Source organism: Salvia splendens, chromosome 12 (genome assembly GCF_004379255.2).
Source record: "Salvia splendens isolate huo1 chromosome 12, SspV2, whole genome shotgun sequence".
Lineage (NCBI taxonomy): Eukaryota > Viridiplantae > Streptophyta > Magnoliopsida > Lamiales > Lamiaceae > Salvia > Salvia splendens.
The window spans coordinates 23,820,639-23,836,614 of NC_056043.1; the positions used below are offsets into that span (position 1 = coordinate 23,820,639).

At 38.7% G+C, this 15,976-nt stretch overlaps 1 protein-coding gene and 2 long non-coding RNA genes across 3 annotated transcripts; all 3 read right to left on the reverse strand.

The window, feature by feature from the left end:
• Window positions 1-451: 451 nt before the first annotated feature.
• LOC121757745 (zinc finger MYM-type protein 1-like) lies at window positions 452-11,124 on the reverse strand. The gene is made up of 4 exons (XM_042153242.1): window positions 10,632-11,124; window positions 10,334-10,478; window positions 9,310-10,270; window positions 452-682 (listed from the first exon to the last, which is right to left on the reverse strand). Exons 1-4 carry the CDS (start codon window positions 11,122-11,124, stop codon window positions 452-454), a joined length of 1,830 nt encoding a protein of 609 aa, XP_042009176.1.
• A 760-nt stretch (window positions 11,125-11,884) lies between these two features.
• LOC121759465 lies at window positions 11,885-13,907 on the reverse strand. The gene is made up of 2 exons (XR_006041665.1): window positions 12,287-13,907; window positions 11,885-12,197 (listed from the first exon to the last, which is right to left on the reverse strand). It is a non-coding gene; the product is annotated as an uncharacterized LOC121759465 (long non-coding RNA).
• A 273-nt stretch (window positions 13,908-14,180) lies between these two features.
• On the reverse strand, window positions 14,181-15,698 carry LOC121759671. The gene is made up of 2 exons (XR_006041700.1): window positions 14,697-15,698; window positions 14,181-14,450 (listed from the first exon to the last, which is right to left on the reverse strand). It is a non-coding gene; the product is annotated as an uncharacterized LOC121759671 (long non-coding RNA).
• Window positions 15,699-15,976: the final 278 nt, after the last annotated feature.

Genomic DNA, 15,976 nt, shown 5'->3' on the forward strand with positions numbered 1-15,976 from the left:
ATCATACGAAGATTAATAGTCCAAATAAAATTTGTCATACCACATGAGAGTTTCTATTTAGTTATGTACTTGTACGTTAGCATGGAAAATCCAAAGTTCATTCCCTAACTCCTCTTCAAAATCCTCCTCAACTCTCCTGAAAATGCACTTTTTATTTAAGAATTTTTTCTCTTTAATAGATGGAATCAATTCACCATTAACAATACTTTCGATCACTTTTTCTTTCTATCCCTCTCTTATAAACCAAAACAAAACCTAACAACTCGAAATATTTACAAGTTCAATGCTTTCACACAAATGCTTATCAAGTTCGTGCCCTTTCTCCGCTATGCGAAATTACCAGCTCGGCTAGCTCAAAAATACGGCCAAAATCCTATACCATTTTCAATTATTTATCCATTTACATTTAGTATATGTTCATTACAACTCGAAATATCAGCAAGTTCAATGCTTATCTAGTTTGTGCCATTTCCCCACCCTGCGATATAACCAGCTTCTCAAGGCGAAGAATGGCTTCAGCCACCGCAGCATTTGCCATCCGTTTTGCCTTCTTTTTGGTTGCAAACTTGATGGCTTTGTATCCGTATGGTCTAGGTTGCTGCTGGAGATCAACTTCTTTAATTTTTCCTGCTTCGGGTTGCCTGGATTGAGACTGTTTGAGGTGACAGGACTGCGAGCTATACTGCTCGCCAACTTAGAACCAAGATCACAGCACAATAATTTCTAACGAGAATTTGTTCCATGTGCATTGTTAGAGGCATCATGTGGTTAAACATTTTTCTCCTTGATTTTCTCTCCATCCTAAGCCAACAAATGAAACGAAGACGACTGTGAGCAGAACAACGGAACACTAACATGGGACTCCATCGAGTAAATATAATGAGAAACCTATGATTATGCATGACACAAATTTTGAACATCAATTTTACACTAATTTCTAACTACAGAGACGAGCCCCACTATTTGCCCACACATTTATGTGAATCCATCGGAGAAAAATGTTAAGGATCTTCCTCCTTAACGTCGATTTCCACACAAAATCAAGAAACGAGATGTCGTCGTTGTCGAGCGCCCAACGTTGGGTCGTGACTTGGACGGCAAAAAAAGGAGCGGTTGAGCGCGAGATCAGCCTCGTCGGCAACCTTAGGAGATGTTTCTTGTTTGCTACTCAATTGAGCCAAAAGAATGATAATTTCATATATTGATTGAATGAATAAAAAAGATAACAGTCTATCCTATTTATAATGTTACTGACTTAACAACAAGAAAACAATGATATAGAAAAAGATATGCTAAATCCCTATAATATCTAAACTAAATAATAATAATAGAGGTTCGTATCAACTACCCCACGGTTAAAATCCACCTTGTCCTCAAGGTGGGAACCACGAAGCAAAAAAGGAGAGTTGAAAGCAGAAGCTTCGGCGAGGCAACTCCTCCTGGATCAAACACACACCGAACAGATGAACGTCTCCCTTCTTCACTTCCATAAAAAATCAACAAAGGAGACCCAACTTTGTCGGAAAAATTCCTTGCCAAATCGAAAAGCTTGTCCATGCCTCCCAGAATGCCCAAGCATGGCATGTCATTACTCGGAGGGATCAACCTTGCATCTTTGTCGAGTGATGTTGATCGATGATTCATACTTGGAACATCACCGACATTCAAATCCATATAGACACAAGCAATTACGGGCAAATCGGTGTAAGCACCATCTCCTTTCGTGCCCCAACAATTTCCAACAACATTTTTGGATGACACTTGAACAACATTGAGTGAGACGATTATCTTCTCCACTTCACCAATAGAACCATCCTCCTCTTTATCTTCTAGCAATGTCTCCTCCTTTTCACCAATCTTCTCATCATATACCCTAACGAGCACTTGCGGTGGCTCACTGTCGTTCTTGACAATCCCTTTGTTCTTGAGGAACTCTCCAGGGGACTCGTTGTTTTGAACATCAAGAGGAGCGCCATCATTGTGAACATCGGTAATGTCATGGGGAACATCATCACCGAATACTATCGTGGGAATATTATCAGTTTTCTCTTCGGCTAAATTCTCATCTTGAATGTTCTCCTCAAACTCCTCCCCATCATCCGCATAACAAAGAATGTGTTGTTTACACACATGTCCCATCACCCATTTCTCGGGACAGTGCCAGCAGAGACCCAACCTGGACCGTTCTGACTTCTCCGCCTGGGAGACTCGTATTAGTGGCAGGCGTGGTTGTTCCGGAGTTTGACTAGTCACACGTGCGGGCTGACTGTACAGGTCTCGCGTTGGCTTTTCGGTGGAGTAGCGGGGCTGGTGGGCGGTGGGCTGGACTCGCCCTCTCACCTCCTCCCGAGGGCGAGGTCGGTCCCAGCACGTCTCCGAGCGTCGGGGACGGTCAACGGTCAGGTAGCCGCGGTCCTGCTGTTGCGCCGGTGGGTCCCTGCACGTTGAGCGGTGCCGCTGCGTTGCGGTTGTCAGGTAGCGATCAAACCCTAATTGGGTCTGATGATCTCCGCGATCAGATAGGTGGCCACCCCTCTCGATGTAGCCACCGCGGTGTCGGGGCCAAGCGTCTTGCGCGCGATCGCGGTATCCGATGGGCTGGTATCTCGGCCGTGGGCGACGATCAGGTGGATCCAAGTGGTGTGAGACGTAGGGTGATTCTGGATTAGGCCACGATGGCGGGCAGAGTACTTCCACCCGGCTGCTCGGAGGGTCCCAACTGGTTACACGGCGAAGTTGGGCCGGCTGGTAGGGACGGAATGGCTGTGTGGCCTGAGGGAAGTCGTATTGACGACGGCGATAGTCGGCGTAGTCGTATGACATGTTGACGTACTGAATAGTGGTTGCGGTAGAAATGGTGGTGATTTATTTGGGGATATGGATGAACGCAGACGGAGGATGTTGAGCTCTCAATGAAAGCACCAGTTGTTAAGGATCTTCCTCCTTAACGTCGATTTCCACACAAAATCAAGAAACGAGATGTCGTCGTTGTCGAGCGCCCAACGTTGGGTCGTGACTTGGACGGCAAAAAAAGGAGCGGTTGAGCGCGAGATCAGCCTCGTCGGCAACCTTAGGAGATGTTTCTTGTTTGCTACTCAATTGAGCCAAAAGAATGATAATTTCATATATTGATTGAATGAATATAAAAGATAACAGTCTATCCTATTTATAATGTTACCGACTTAATGAACAAGAAAACAAAGATATAGAAAAAGATATGCTAAATCCCTATAATATCTAAACTAAATAATAATAATAATAATAGATGTTCGTATCAAAAACCCATCAAAAAATCATACCTTCCGGAAACTGCGAATGCCTTTCCTTTCTTTAGCTCTGTATGTAGCGTGTTTAATTCAATTAGTATTCATAGAGCCACCGAGCCACTATGAAGCCAGCTGCATTACCACGAATTGTATCAAATATAATTGTTATTACATAGTTTGACAAAGACAACCTGCAAAGAAATAACCACCACCAAAGACAGATATTCAATTCACAGCATGAACCACACACACTAGATCGTGCAGTTCTATTTCTCCATCGTAGGCACAGGAAAACTTACAGACGGACATGAAGTATTATCTGTTAGGTTTAATATACTGAAAAGCATGTTTCGAGCAAGTTCGCGTGAATAGAATCTTGCTTGTATACGAAAAACTCTACAATCCACTTTTAACCCGATTCGGTATTATTCGAGCAGTATCGCACGAATATGATCAGTATATTATTACATTGTGTTTGCTTGTGCATTTATAAGATGTTTTATAAACAATTAAATGTATAAGAAGCAAACAAAGTCTAAGTCTTTTGCTTAGTAGACTGGATGTGGGCGTCGTCCACTTTAAGGTAACACAGTCGGTTCTATGCAATGCTTTGCAAAAGAAAAAGAAGAATTTCACAACCCAGATAGGCTTAGACTACCTATCGTGAAAGGTTGCAATGCCAGTCCGATTATTTCTAAGCCTTTCTGAAATAAGATGACATTGGTGTGGTATAGCACTGAATGGATCTAACTGCAAGACGTGTCTTTATGCTATCTACTAAAAGACTAGGTCTTGATAAAATACTATTTCTTAATCTACATACGTTAGCATTGAGCATACGGTATTGATTATGCATTACTTTGACTTATCAATTGGTGCGAGTTTTTCGCAACTCAATAATCCTGATATATTGGGTAGTGGTGATTAATATCTAGAGGTGCTAGGATTGCTACAGTGTTGAATCGTGCGTGAGGTGAGTCTCGTTTGATAATGTCCTTAAGAGAAGTTTGAACAAGGTTTTTATTATTCGGAAACTGGCCAGTTGGAATTTAATTATTCCATGAATAATAAATAAATGTTTCTTGCTAAGTCCACTATTAGAATAAATAAGATTTTGATTAATTAAGTCCATAGCAGACATTAATTAATTAATGGACATTCATATCTTAAGCGCGGGAAATAAACAATAAACATAACGGAAACCCGGATTACTTGTAATTTCGGATTTGGATGGGCAATGCAATATTACTTCTGTAGTGGCTGCTCGTAATATTTCAATATACGCTTATATTAAATTGTGGGTTCAATTTAATTAGTAAAAAAGGCCATATGCAAAACCTTCTATAGATCTCTTACTGGGCCCAATAAGAACTTAATATAAATAGGAGAATAAATGAGACATAAAATACAATTATCATTCTATGAAATTTTCGTCCCCTTCTCTAATTAGTAGAGGAGCTCGAAAATTCTTCAGCTCTCCTCCATGAGGAATTTCTGTCTTCTTTATTCGAGTCCTAGTATTTTGATAAGATCAGCCCACCCTGATATCGAGATACAGTTCGGGAACCAGTCAGAAGATCTGTGGTCTAGTATTGAAGACCATCACGTGGAAAAGGCGCGAGCAATCGATGATTCTTTGGAGAATCAAATCGGTAACCCTAAACCGTAGAAATCATGTTTTAGGATTTATATTCTTTAAGCATGAATTATTTGTGTTCTAGCAGGCAGTTATTTGTTTAACATGTGAATTGATTAATCGCATAATCGGTCAAATAGATCCTTATCTGATTTATTTATTTTGTACTAGTCTTCCGCTGTGCAAGGGGCACCAAACCCCAACAATTGGTATCAAAGACAATTTTTAGCTCTGATTATGTGAATTAATTTCATGTTATGTGAATTTCTTGAACGAGTGTGATTTGTATCGTTTTCTTTGATGACGTTGAACACGAAGAAAAACAAATTAACGTCACGAATCTTTATGCCATGACGTCTGATTTATTCACAAGTAGCAATTTTTATGTGAATACGGTAATCAGTTTTGTCACGACTGCCCTTTAGGGTTAATAAATACGGGCGATCGTGATTAAAAGAACTCAGTAAACAGACGAAGAAAACTATTATTTCAATAAAGAGTTTGAACAATAATTAGTATTTAAAAAAAACGACCAAGGGTTTGACATTATCCAAAAGATATCAAGTTTTCAAATATTCAAATAATTAGGTTCAAAGCTAAATAAATGATGCGTAAAAACAATGTCTCAGCGGAAGCGTTCAAGAGAAGAGTGTCGTCATGTGTGGAGACACAACGACACTCGAAGTTCAAAGATAACGATAACCAAATAATACTTCAATTTTAATTGCTCAACACCACCAATTGCTCGCCGCCGCTCAACCTGCACATAAGGAAAACACATGCAGGGTTGAGTACTATAAAAATACTCAGTGAACTTATGCCGAAAACAAGTTATCAAAATAATATTTATCATGCCATCCATAAGTAACCATCGAGGTTTAGCTTTAGAAAGGCCCGAGGCACTCAAAATTATTCCCATTGTAAAAAGTCGACTGATCAGTCATTTTCCCATAGAGGTTAACCATATCTACACATATATGACATGGAATGTGGCCACAAACCAAGTCACTAGACCGGCCAACCCATACGCTAGCACACAGTCTACCATAGGTGTACACTAATCGTTGCGGCCCCTACGAGGACCCTAATTCGATTTAAATAATAATGGCAAAAGCCACATCAGATAGGCACGTTAAAATCAAAACACGGCATGATTTCATTCCCATCGATAAAATATTTAGGACATCGTCCTTATTTAAAAGAAAGTCCACCTCGACTGCTTAATCCACAAGTATTTTCTTCCCCTTGGTATCACGTTGCGCTTGCGAGGATTCACCTTTAGCATTTAGATAATACATAAATCAACACCCTTTTCAAATAAGTAAATAAAATGCATGCATCCTATGTCTCCAATTATTTTCCCGTTCAAGATTATAAATTTTTCCCAATCAGAGACTTAGATGTTTTCGATTAATTTCAGCTGCTCACGCCCCAACCAATTATATTAGAAACAAGCCCAAACCAAATAATAATTAAATCCCTCAAGTCTTTATTTAATAAAAATGAGGAATTAATAATAGAAAATATTTTTTTATACTCCCATTTCATAACAGTACGTACACTTAGTCAAACACTAAAAGTTAAAGAAATAAACAAATAAAACTATTACTCAAAGTTAAAGAAATAAACAAATAAATCTCTCTCTCTCCAATTCACAAAACAGAAACAATCCCAACTCCCATCTCTTTTTCCTAAACTTTTGTATTATCATTCTCAAAACTCTCTCTGTGACAAAGACTTCCACCTCTCTCTCTAGTTCTCAAATTGGAAAAACAAAGTCAGGCAGCTCCATCTCTCTCATTCTGCTGTCTTAGTTCACACACTGCAGTTGTAACTCTCACGCCGGGCGTCGGTCGGCATCAGCATCTCCGTCGCCGGCGCCTTAGACGAGTGCCGCCGCCTCTCCCGACAAATCCGTCCCTCTCCCCCTTTTTCCCACTCAAAACTAATATTTTATTTATTTCACAGTTTTACTAAATTTCAGAGTTGATTAATGAATTGGCAAACTATACGATTCAAAGATGGCCAAAGCACTTCATCGGGAAATTAAAGATTAGAGCTTGAACATTGAAAAGGTCTCTCAAAAGATTTCAAAGTGCTGTATTAATTTCATGAGATGCACAAGAATGGAATAGGAATTGGGTGGCTGAGGTATACCTACAACAATAGATGGTCTATGGATTTGCTTTTAGTGACTTCTGTTTCTTCCTCTCTGTATTTGGATTACTGGTTTCTGTCAAAATGAGTTTTCTGTGTCAATGTGAACCTTATCTTGTGAGAAAAGGGATGATGGAAATTAATTTGGAGGTTACCTCTGCAGATAAGGAATCAAAACTCTTGCCTTCGGCTGAGAATTGAGAGAAGGAGGCCGGAGGAGCAGAATGGGGTAGAAATACCGAGAGTAAAATGTGGTAACTAATTCTAAAAATAATTGGAATTATAGGTTGATTGATGGTTTAGATTTGGAAGAGATTCACGGAGTGGGATACTATTTTTTGAACGTGGGAAAGGAGTGGGATACGATTTTTTTGAATGTGGGATTAACTAATTTTATTTCTTTCGAATTTTATTTGCAGAGGAAAAATCTCTGGAGAATATTTATTTAAAATTTAAACTAAGGAAAGTCTTGGTGACCAAGTCAAGGAGGAAAATATATAATTTAATTAGTTTGATTCACGGTCCTTTGTATTTTATTTAAATTATGCAGCCCACAATTTATTTTCCAGAAGGCTGGATTTTTGTATTATTTATTCAATTTATCGGATCCAACACGAAATTTAGTCCAATAAATATTCCTCACGGAAAGGAATTATTTAGATTCGCATTGTGATTTACTTCACAAATTTCTAGCTCTCATAACAAATTATCAATTATTCAAAAATAATTAAAATCACCACACATCAATTATTCAAAGCAGTCACGTCACATATTCAACAAAGTTAACCCAGTCAAAATTCCAACTCTAAATTAGGTCACGAAAAGTATCCAACAACAATTCCACTCGACAATTAATCCATGGTCTTCGCAACATTAAAAGTATTAAATATAAGTACTTTAGGGTTCGAAAATTAGGGTTAAAAAAGTGGGGCGTTACAAGTTTCATCATATTTGCTTCTTGATTGGTGGAGGATTAATTGCATGCACATGATGGTATTCTTGTCTTGTGGAGAATTCATGACATAATTTTATGCGCCGCAATTTTTTAATTTCTCTTGGACGGTGGAATTCATTACGTGAATTGGAGAATTCCTGCAACTAAGCGTGCGGAGGACGCAGTAATCGCACCTACGTCGTGAGAATTCCTGTCTCGACGGTGCAGCAGCAGCAACGGCTGCGGAGCAGTGGGAGTCTGACAGAGGGATGATCGGCAAGGCGGTGCAGGAGCAGTGTAATAGCCGAGACCTAGATTCTCGAGAATTTTGAAATAAATACTAGAAATTTAAAGAATGAGAATGAGAGAGTATTTGTTTATTTCTTGAGTAAAAGAAATACAACACATAGAATTTCTAGCTAATAAATTACAAATGCTTGAAATAAAATACACACCAACTATTTTTGAGTTTTTCATACATGTTGGAACCAGTGGCGGATCCAGGAATTTATATTTGGGGGTGCGAGTCATATGATAAATCATTATATAACATACCAAAAATAAAAACTAATACTAAAAGCAATATATTTTGAAATATACAAATTTTAGAGTCATACATTTCAAAATACAAAAATAAACTACATTATATCTAATTTATTTTTCGACGAGTCTTCAATTCTTCAAAACGATTCACTATATCATCATCGGATACTTGTAGAAACACATCTTTCTCAATGAAAGTGACCAAACAATCGTTCAAAGGTTGATCACCCATTTTATTTCTCAACTTATTCTTCACAAACGTCATTCTAGAAAACACTCTCTCTACACTTGCAGTGGCAACCGGAAGAATCAAAATCAACTTGATAAGCAAAACCACACGCGAATAAACCACATCTCTTTTTGTTTCAACAAGCTTCACCAAAAGAGAACTAATATCTCGCAAATTCTGAAAGTCTTCATCACTTCTCATATCTCCAATGAATATATCAAGTTGGTACTCAAGCTCCATCAAATCAATGTTTGAAAAATCGGAAGGATAAAAAGTGGCAAGTTTGAGTACCTTTCCTTGTCAAAAGAAGAGAAGCCATCTTTAGGATTGAAGCAAGCCATACATCTGAGCAACTCCATATTAACTTCATCGAATCGATTATCTGTTCTTGAAGTAATAAGTCAATCACTTTGATAAACACATCAACACGAAAATGATGAAGATATGAAACTTGTTGAACAAAACGTTTTGATCTTCCATGAGGGCTATAGTGAGCTTTCATATCTGGAACAACAATGTCATGTTTATTGCAAATTGAGATTACCTTGTTCAAGTGAATCTCCCATCCATCCTCCCTCATTTTCTGTAGTTGATCTTTGGTTAAAGTGACAAGCCTCATAGCATTAATGATGTTTTGATCTCTTCTTTGCAAAGCAAGACACAAATTGTTAGTGTACCCAAATATAGTAGTCATTAGTTGTGCCATAAACACGAAATCAAATGACTCTAGTAAGTACAAAATGCCTTGAGCTTTTCCCTTATCATCGAAAACGGAATATTTCTTTCCAATCATCGTAAGAACTTCAAAAATTGTAGAAAATAAGTCCATGATATTCAAAAGAGTCTTGTAGTGAGAACTCCAACGAGTGTCTCCAGGCCTCTTCAAACTAAGTTCTTGATTCAACCCCGATCCCGATTCAAGTTCACCAATTTCCGAAGCTTGTGCAACTTTTTGTGCTTGAATTTCGTGATGCAATTCATTTCTCTTACAAGAAACTCCAATTACATTCAACAAAATACTAACAGTTTCAAAAAGCCAACTACAATCATCGTTCTTTTTTGAAATGGCTACCAATGTTAGTTGAAGCTGGTGGGCAAAGCAATGTACGTAGTAAGCGCTTGGAGTATCTTTCATGATCAAAGTCTTGAGTCCATGTATCTCACCCTTCATGTTACTAGCCCCATCATATCCTTGCCCTCGAATCTTGGATGGGCTTAATGAATGTTCAACAAGTAAAGTCATAATTGCACTTTTAAGAGACAAAGATGTAGTATCACCAACATGTACAAGACCAATGAATCGTTCAACTACCTTTCCCCTTTTCTTTTCAACATAGCGCAAACAAAGAGCCAGTTGTTCCTTTTGGGACACATTACTAGATTCATCGGCTAATATAGCAAAGTAGTCATCACCAAGATCGTCCACAATTCTCTTCATTGTTTCTTTAGCACAACAATTGATGATGTCTTTTTGAATAGTTGGAGATGTCAATTGACAATTTCCAGGGGCATTTTCCAAAGTCACTTTTGAAATAACTTCATTATGTGCCTTCAACCATTTTAAAAGTTCAAGAAAATTTCCCCTATTAAGGGAATCTTCACCTTCCCTGTGACCACGAAATGCCATGCCTTGTCCCAATAGGTAACGTAAACAAGAAATTGAAGCCTTCAAGCGATCATTATATTCGTTGTTAATCACATCTCTAACATTATCTAAAGAAACCAAAATCAATTTCTTTTTGCCATCCCTCAAGTTCACATATTTCTCGTAAGCAATATTATGAGCACTTCTAACTCCACCAATATGTTTTATAAATCATTCCGGCTTATTCCACGACTTAAATCCTTTATTCACAAATGCATCACCCCCCGCATGTCCAACTTCATTCTTGAACAAGTAGCATACAAAACAAAATGCAGCATCTTCATCCATACTATATTCAAGCCAATCCCATTTATCAAACCATGAAACCATAAACCGATGACGCGAACCTCCAACTTCTTTTTGAGGAAAAGAAAATGTTCTTGGCTGACAAGGTTTTCTAAGAATATACGCCCTCCTAATTGTATCTCGCTCATTTGGAGGATATTTCATTATATCGGTTCTTCTAATAGGATCATGATGAAGTTTTTCGATATCATAAATCAATTCTTCCTCATGTAATGGCACACTAACATCTAAAGGAGATACAATACCAATTGAATTTGAAGCCGGAGAGCTTGAAGGTGGAGAGCTTGAAAGTGGAGTGCTTGAAGCCGGAAAGCTTGAAAGTGGAGTGCTTGAAGCCGGAGAGCTTGAAGGTAGAGAGCTTGAAGCCGGAGAGCTTGAACTATCATGAGTTTTTCTCCTTTTGGACATAAATTGTTGAAGATCGGATTGTTTTCTCGTCACTTTTTATTTTATTTCCTACACACGATGTCATTACAAAATTTGTCATAATAAATATTGACCATTCAATTCTAATGTTGTGCATTCACAACAATTATAACTAGACATAAAAAACAACTTATCATAGAAGTCAGAAGATCAAATTTTTAAAATTGAAACACAATAATTTAGAATCCAAAACAACAATTAAGCTATTTAAAATTAAATACTTGTGCATTTAATACTCTATAATCCCTAAAATAATACATAATTGAGAATTTCTCATCCACAAATAATTGGAAGCACGGCTGTTTTCAATTCACCCCAATTCCAAGACAATAAGAGAGAGTCATAAAGTGTAAAACATTATTCTATTTTGCACAAGCCGCCAAAATCCCTAAATTATTTAATGAACTAAACTTTTACACCTAAATTCCTAATCACTCACCTTTTCAACAAAGAACAAAATGTATGATGAAAATTGAGGCGGCAAGTCACAGAAGAAGGCAAGAAACCAGAGTTGGAGAGCGGTAGTCAGCAGCAGAAGAAGGCAAGAAGCAGAAGCAGTCGGCGGTTTTCAATTGGGGATGGCAATAGGTTTGTTATTTTTATTGTGTTCTGTAAAAAATGCTTTGAATTAAAATTAAATTTTACCACTTTGATTTATTAAATGTATTTTATTTCTTTTCTAGTATTTATTGGAGGAATAACCAAATATGGACTAGGGGGACATTAGTTTTTGGCCGCGTAGTTTTTGGAGTAGCCAAATAGGGGGACATTATACATATATTATTAATATAAACTCAGAATTTGTATTTAAATATATACTACTAAAAAAAAATTATTTTTTTGGGGGTACACTCGTACCCCCTTTGTCCCTACTCCCTCCGCCACTAGTTGGAACGAAGATAGAAAATTTAAAGTCGAACTACACTATTACAAAATAGGAAGAGAAGATTAACTAGTTTTGGGCCTCCTCCTTGGCTTAGTTTTAGCCCAGATTCCCGAAGGCCCGTTGGGCCAAGTCGACGAGACAGCAGTCGGGGAGAGTCAGCCTCTTGTCCCTGCCAGAAACATACAAGTAGCCAAAGAAAATGCATAAGGGATAGAGTGTTTAAAACAACCACGTTAGAAAGGGGAAAGGTAGTATTACCTTTCCGAAAAGTGAGTGAGAGCTGGGCAGAGGAGCAAGTTCAGCCAACAGGATTTCATCCTCTGCAGAGCTGGGCAGAGGAGCTACACTCTGCAAGGCTGAATCCCTGCAGCTCGTACTCCATTCATACCTGCTATTTGCTATGGAGAATCAATCAATTATGGTGCACCCCCATATGCCACCAAAATCGGTTAGAAAAGAGCTGGAGGGCCAGAGTACTCGCACTGCAACACCACAGACAGATCAGCCGCTTTGTGCAGCCTAAGGGCCAGTGACTGCACACACCATAGCCTTACAGGCTTTCAGTTACACTTCCTCTCTATATAAGGGATAATCACTCAGCCTCATTCTCCCTCAGCACCCCAAATCATTAGCAAGGAACAAGTTAAAGGGAGGGAGGAAGAGCCGAGTTAGGAATAGCAGCCAGAACTGGTCACAGAAGGTAACCTCCATTCCTCCTTTCTTTTCCCCCACACTCAAGCATGAACTACAACATCATGTAGAAACCACAATCAGCATGTTTAATTCTAAACAAACCAATAGGAAGGAACGAATGTGAGGAAGTTTAGAGCCGTATGTAAAATGTAACCAAGGAACAAGAACATAGCTGCTTCTCTAATCAAACTCAACAACTCGACTAGAGCATATAATCCTAAAGGCCAATAGCATAACAGTAACGACTTCCATAGTTTAAAGCTCAACACTCACAGGAAGAATCACAAGATAAATCCCTCAGCCATAGAGTAATAACAAGCCCTCAGTTACAAACAAACATCGAACGAACCAGAGATGTATATAGACAAAATTCCAAGAAACTACATCATAGGTAATTATATCCGCCATTTGTACCCGGAAAAAACAAGTTTCCATAGAGGGGAAAGACGCGAGACGTTCTCGCGTGTTTTAACTAAACACGCATGACGCTCTCGCGTGTTTAAAAAGTATAGACGCATCAGGCTCTCGCGTGTTTAAAGGAATACACGCGTCTTCCTCTCGCGTCGTTTAAAGGAATACACGCGTCTTCCTCTCGCGTCGTTTAAAGGAATACACGCGTCTTCCTATCGCGTCTTTAAACATACACGCGAGACGCTAATGCGTGTCTCCCTTGGATACAAAATCGGGCCAGGCTGCTTCTCCTCTCACAAAACGCGAACTCCATCGTCGCCCCATTCTTCCCAACCAGCAAAAATCGAACCATAATCTGACATTTAGCTCTCCCATTCCAATTTGAAGTGTTGTTAGGTAACTTTCTACCCTTACTTTCGATTACTATTGATATATTTTAGTTGGGTATAAGAGTTAGGGTTCATGGGTTGAAATGATTTTGTTGAATTTGGTTGAATTTGGTGTTGAATTATTCAATTTGGTTGATTTTATGTTGAATTTGGTTGTATTTGATGTTGAATTATTCAATTTGGTTGATGTTTTGTTGAAGTATTGAATACGGTAGAATTTGGTGTTACTTTGTTAAATTTGGTGTTAATTTGTTGAATGTGGTTGATATTTTGTTGAATTATTGAATTTGGTTTTAAATTATTGAATTTGGTTGAATTATTGTTGAATTATTGAACACGGTTGAATTTGGTGTTAATTTGTTGAATTTGGTGTTAATTTGTTGAATGTGGTTGATATTTTGGTTTTGAATTATTGAATTTGGTTGAATTTTTATTGAATTATTGTAAGTTATATTTTTATTAATTTTATGATGATTTGGTAAATTTTTGTTTGTTAAGTTATATTTTTATTAATTTTATGAAGAATTGTTAAATTTTTATAAGTTATTATATTTTTATTTTGATAACACAAGAATGAGAAAGCTGTGAAATATTTTTTTATAGAATTTTGCTTTATAATTAAACATGTTAAATGTTGATTATATTAGGATGTGGCGATATGGACCAGAAGATCTTTCTATATTGTATTATCAGCACAGTCATATATCACGCAAGGCGTGGGCAGACGAGGAAACAACTCCTTTCAATATTCGGCACTTTGAGGGCCATTTATGGGAAATAGATAATCATCACAGACGCGTAATTGATTATGTCTGCAGATTTGATTTAAGTGGAGTTTTTTTCTGTGGTAAGGCTCTAGATGTAGATCATGCTTTGATCACAGCTTTGGTTGAACGTTAGAGGCCAGAGACACATATGTTCCATTAAACCTGCAAAATAAGTACGACATAACATCATATACTATAAATTCAACATACTTAAATAAATAATGAATAAAATTAAAACCGAAAATTCAATACCAAGTTCAATGCTTCGATTATATATGTAGTTTACAATGCATACATATAACTACAAATTCAATGTTTTTTTTGTCACACAATGTCAAACCATAAACCCAAAATCTGTACCTAAGTAACATATAGCAATGATAATTGAAATTAATAGTAAAAAATTACCTAACACCACGTAAAATAGGAATTAGAGCATCAAAATATCGGATTCACTTCGATTTTCGCTGGCTAGAGACGTTGGCCGTCGCTGAGAGTGAGAGAATGAGCGAGGTGGAAGTGAAGTCGCGAGGAGGAAGTGAGGTCTCTGCCGTTTGGACTGGAATATGTGTCCAAGGCAAACACGCGAGAGCCTGATGCGTGTTACATATACACGTGAGAGCGTCATGTGTGTTTAATTAAACAAGCGAGAGCGTCATGCGTGTTTGGTTAAAACACGCAAGAACGTCTCGCGCCTTTGCCCTCTATGGAAACAAATGGCGGATATAATTCCCCATGACGTAGTTTCTTGGAATTTCGCCGATGCATATATATATGCCGACTTAGAAGTTAGTCGAATTGAGCAAGAACTATCAATGCGTGTTTAATCCCTCAACAAGAATTTAAAAGAAATGGGAAATTGAAAGGGGGGACTTAGCTATGGCAACGAGTAGTGGAACTCCTGACCGGAACCGGAGCTAGGGGAAGACCGCCGCGTTCTCCCCTCTGCCGCGAGTGAGACGGCGACTGACCCCCGGGTAACATGGAGGGACCCACACTGTGAGGGGATGAGAGAAATCGGCGATGCTACCCACCGGTCTCGGACTAGACGCCGCGACAGAGGCGGAGGTGGTGGCGTTGCTACAGCGGCGCTGCTGAACGCCGGAAAGCAACCGGCGATGACTCTTCGTCGCGAGGAAGGAAGCGGCGGTGATGCTCGCAGAGAGCTGGAATTTGACGGCGGAGGAACTGCCGATTTGCGGAGAAAACGAGAGAGGGAAGAGACGTTGTTCAGTTCAAAAGGGGAAGGAGCTGGACGCAGATGGAGGATGCTGGCACGAGTCGCCGGCGACGCTCCGGCGACCAGGTTAAGCGGCGATTTCACTGAGTGAGGGAGGCGCCGATTGACAGCTAGGGTTGTGATGAAATTTGGGAGATGGGAAATGAGAGATGAGGGGGAATCGGCCGGTTGAGGGAAGGGAGTATGCTTTCTCAATTGGGCCAGGTCCTTTTCCTTTTGGGCCTTGCCATTTGCTTTACAATTGGGCCTCTTTTAGAAAGGAGAAAAAATAGAGAGAAATATATTCGGGCCAGAAAAATCTAACTTGACATGGGCCAAGGAGTATAATGATTAAAGCCACGCCCAATTCAATTAAATTGGATGAGCCATCGCCTTTAATAAATAGATCCGGGATTTAAAGAAAAATTCCCTAGGTCACGGAAGAAAAGGAATTTCTAAGTCGTGTTGA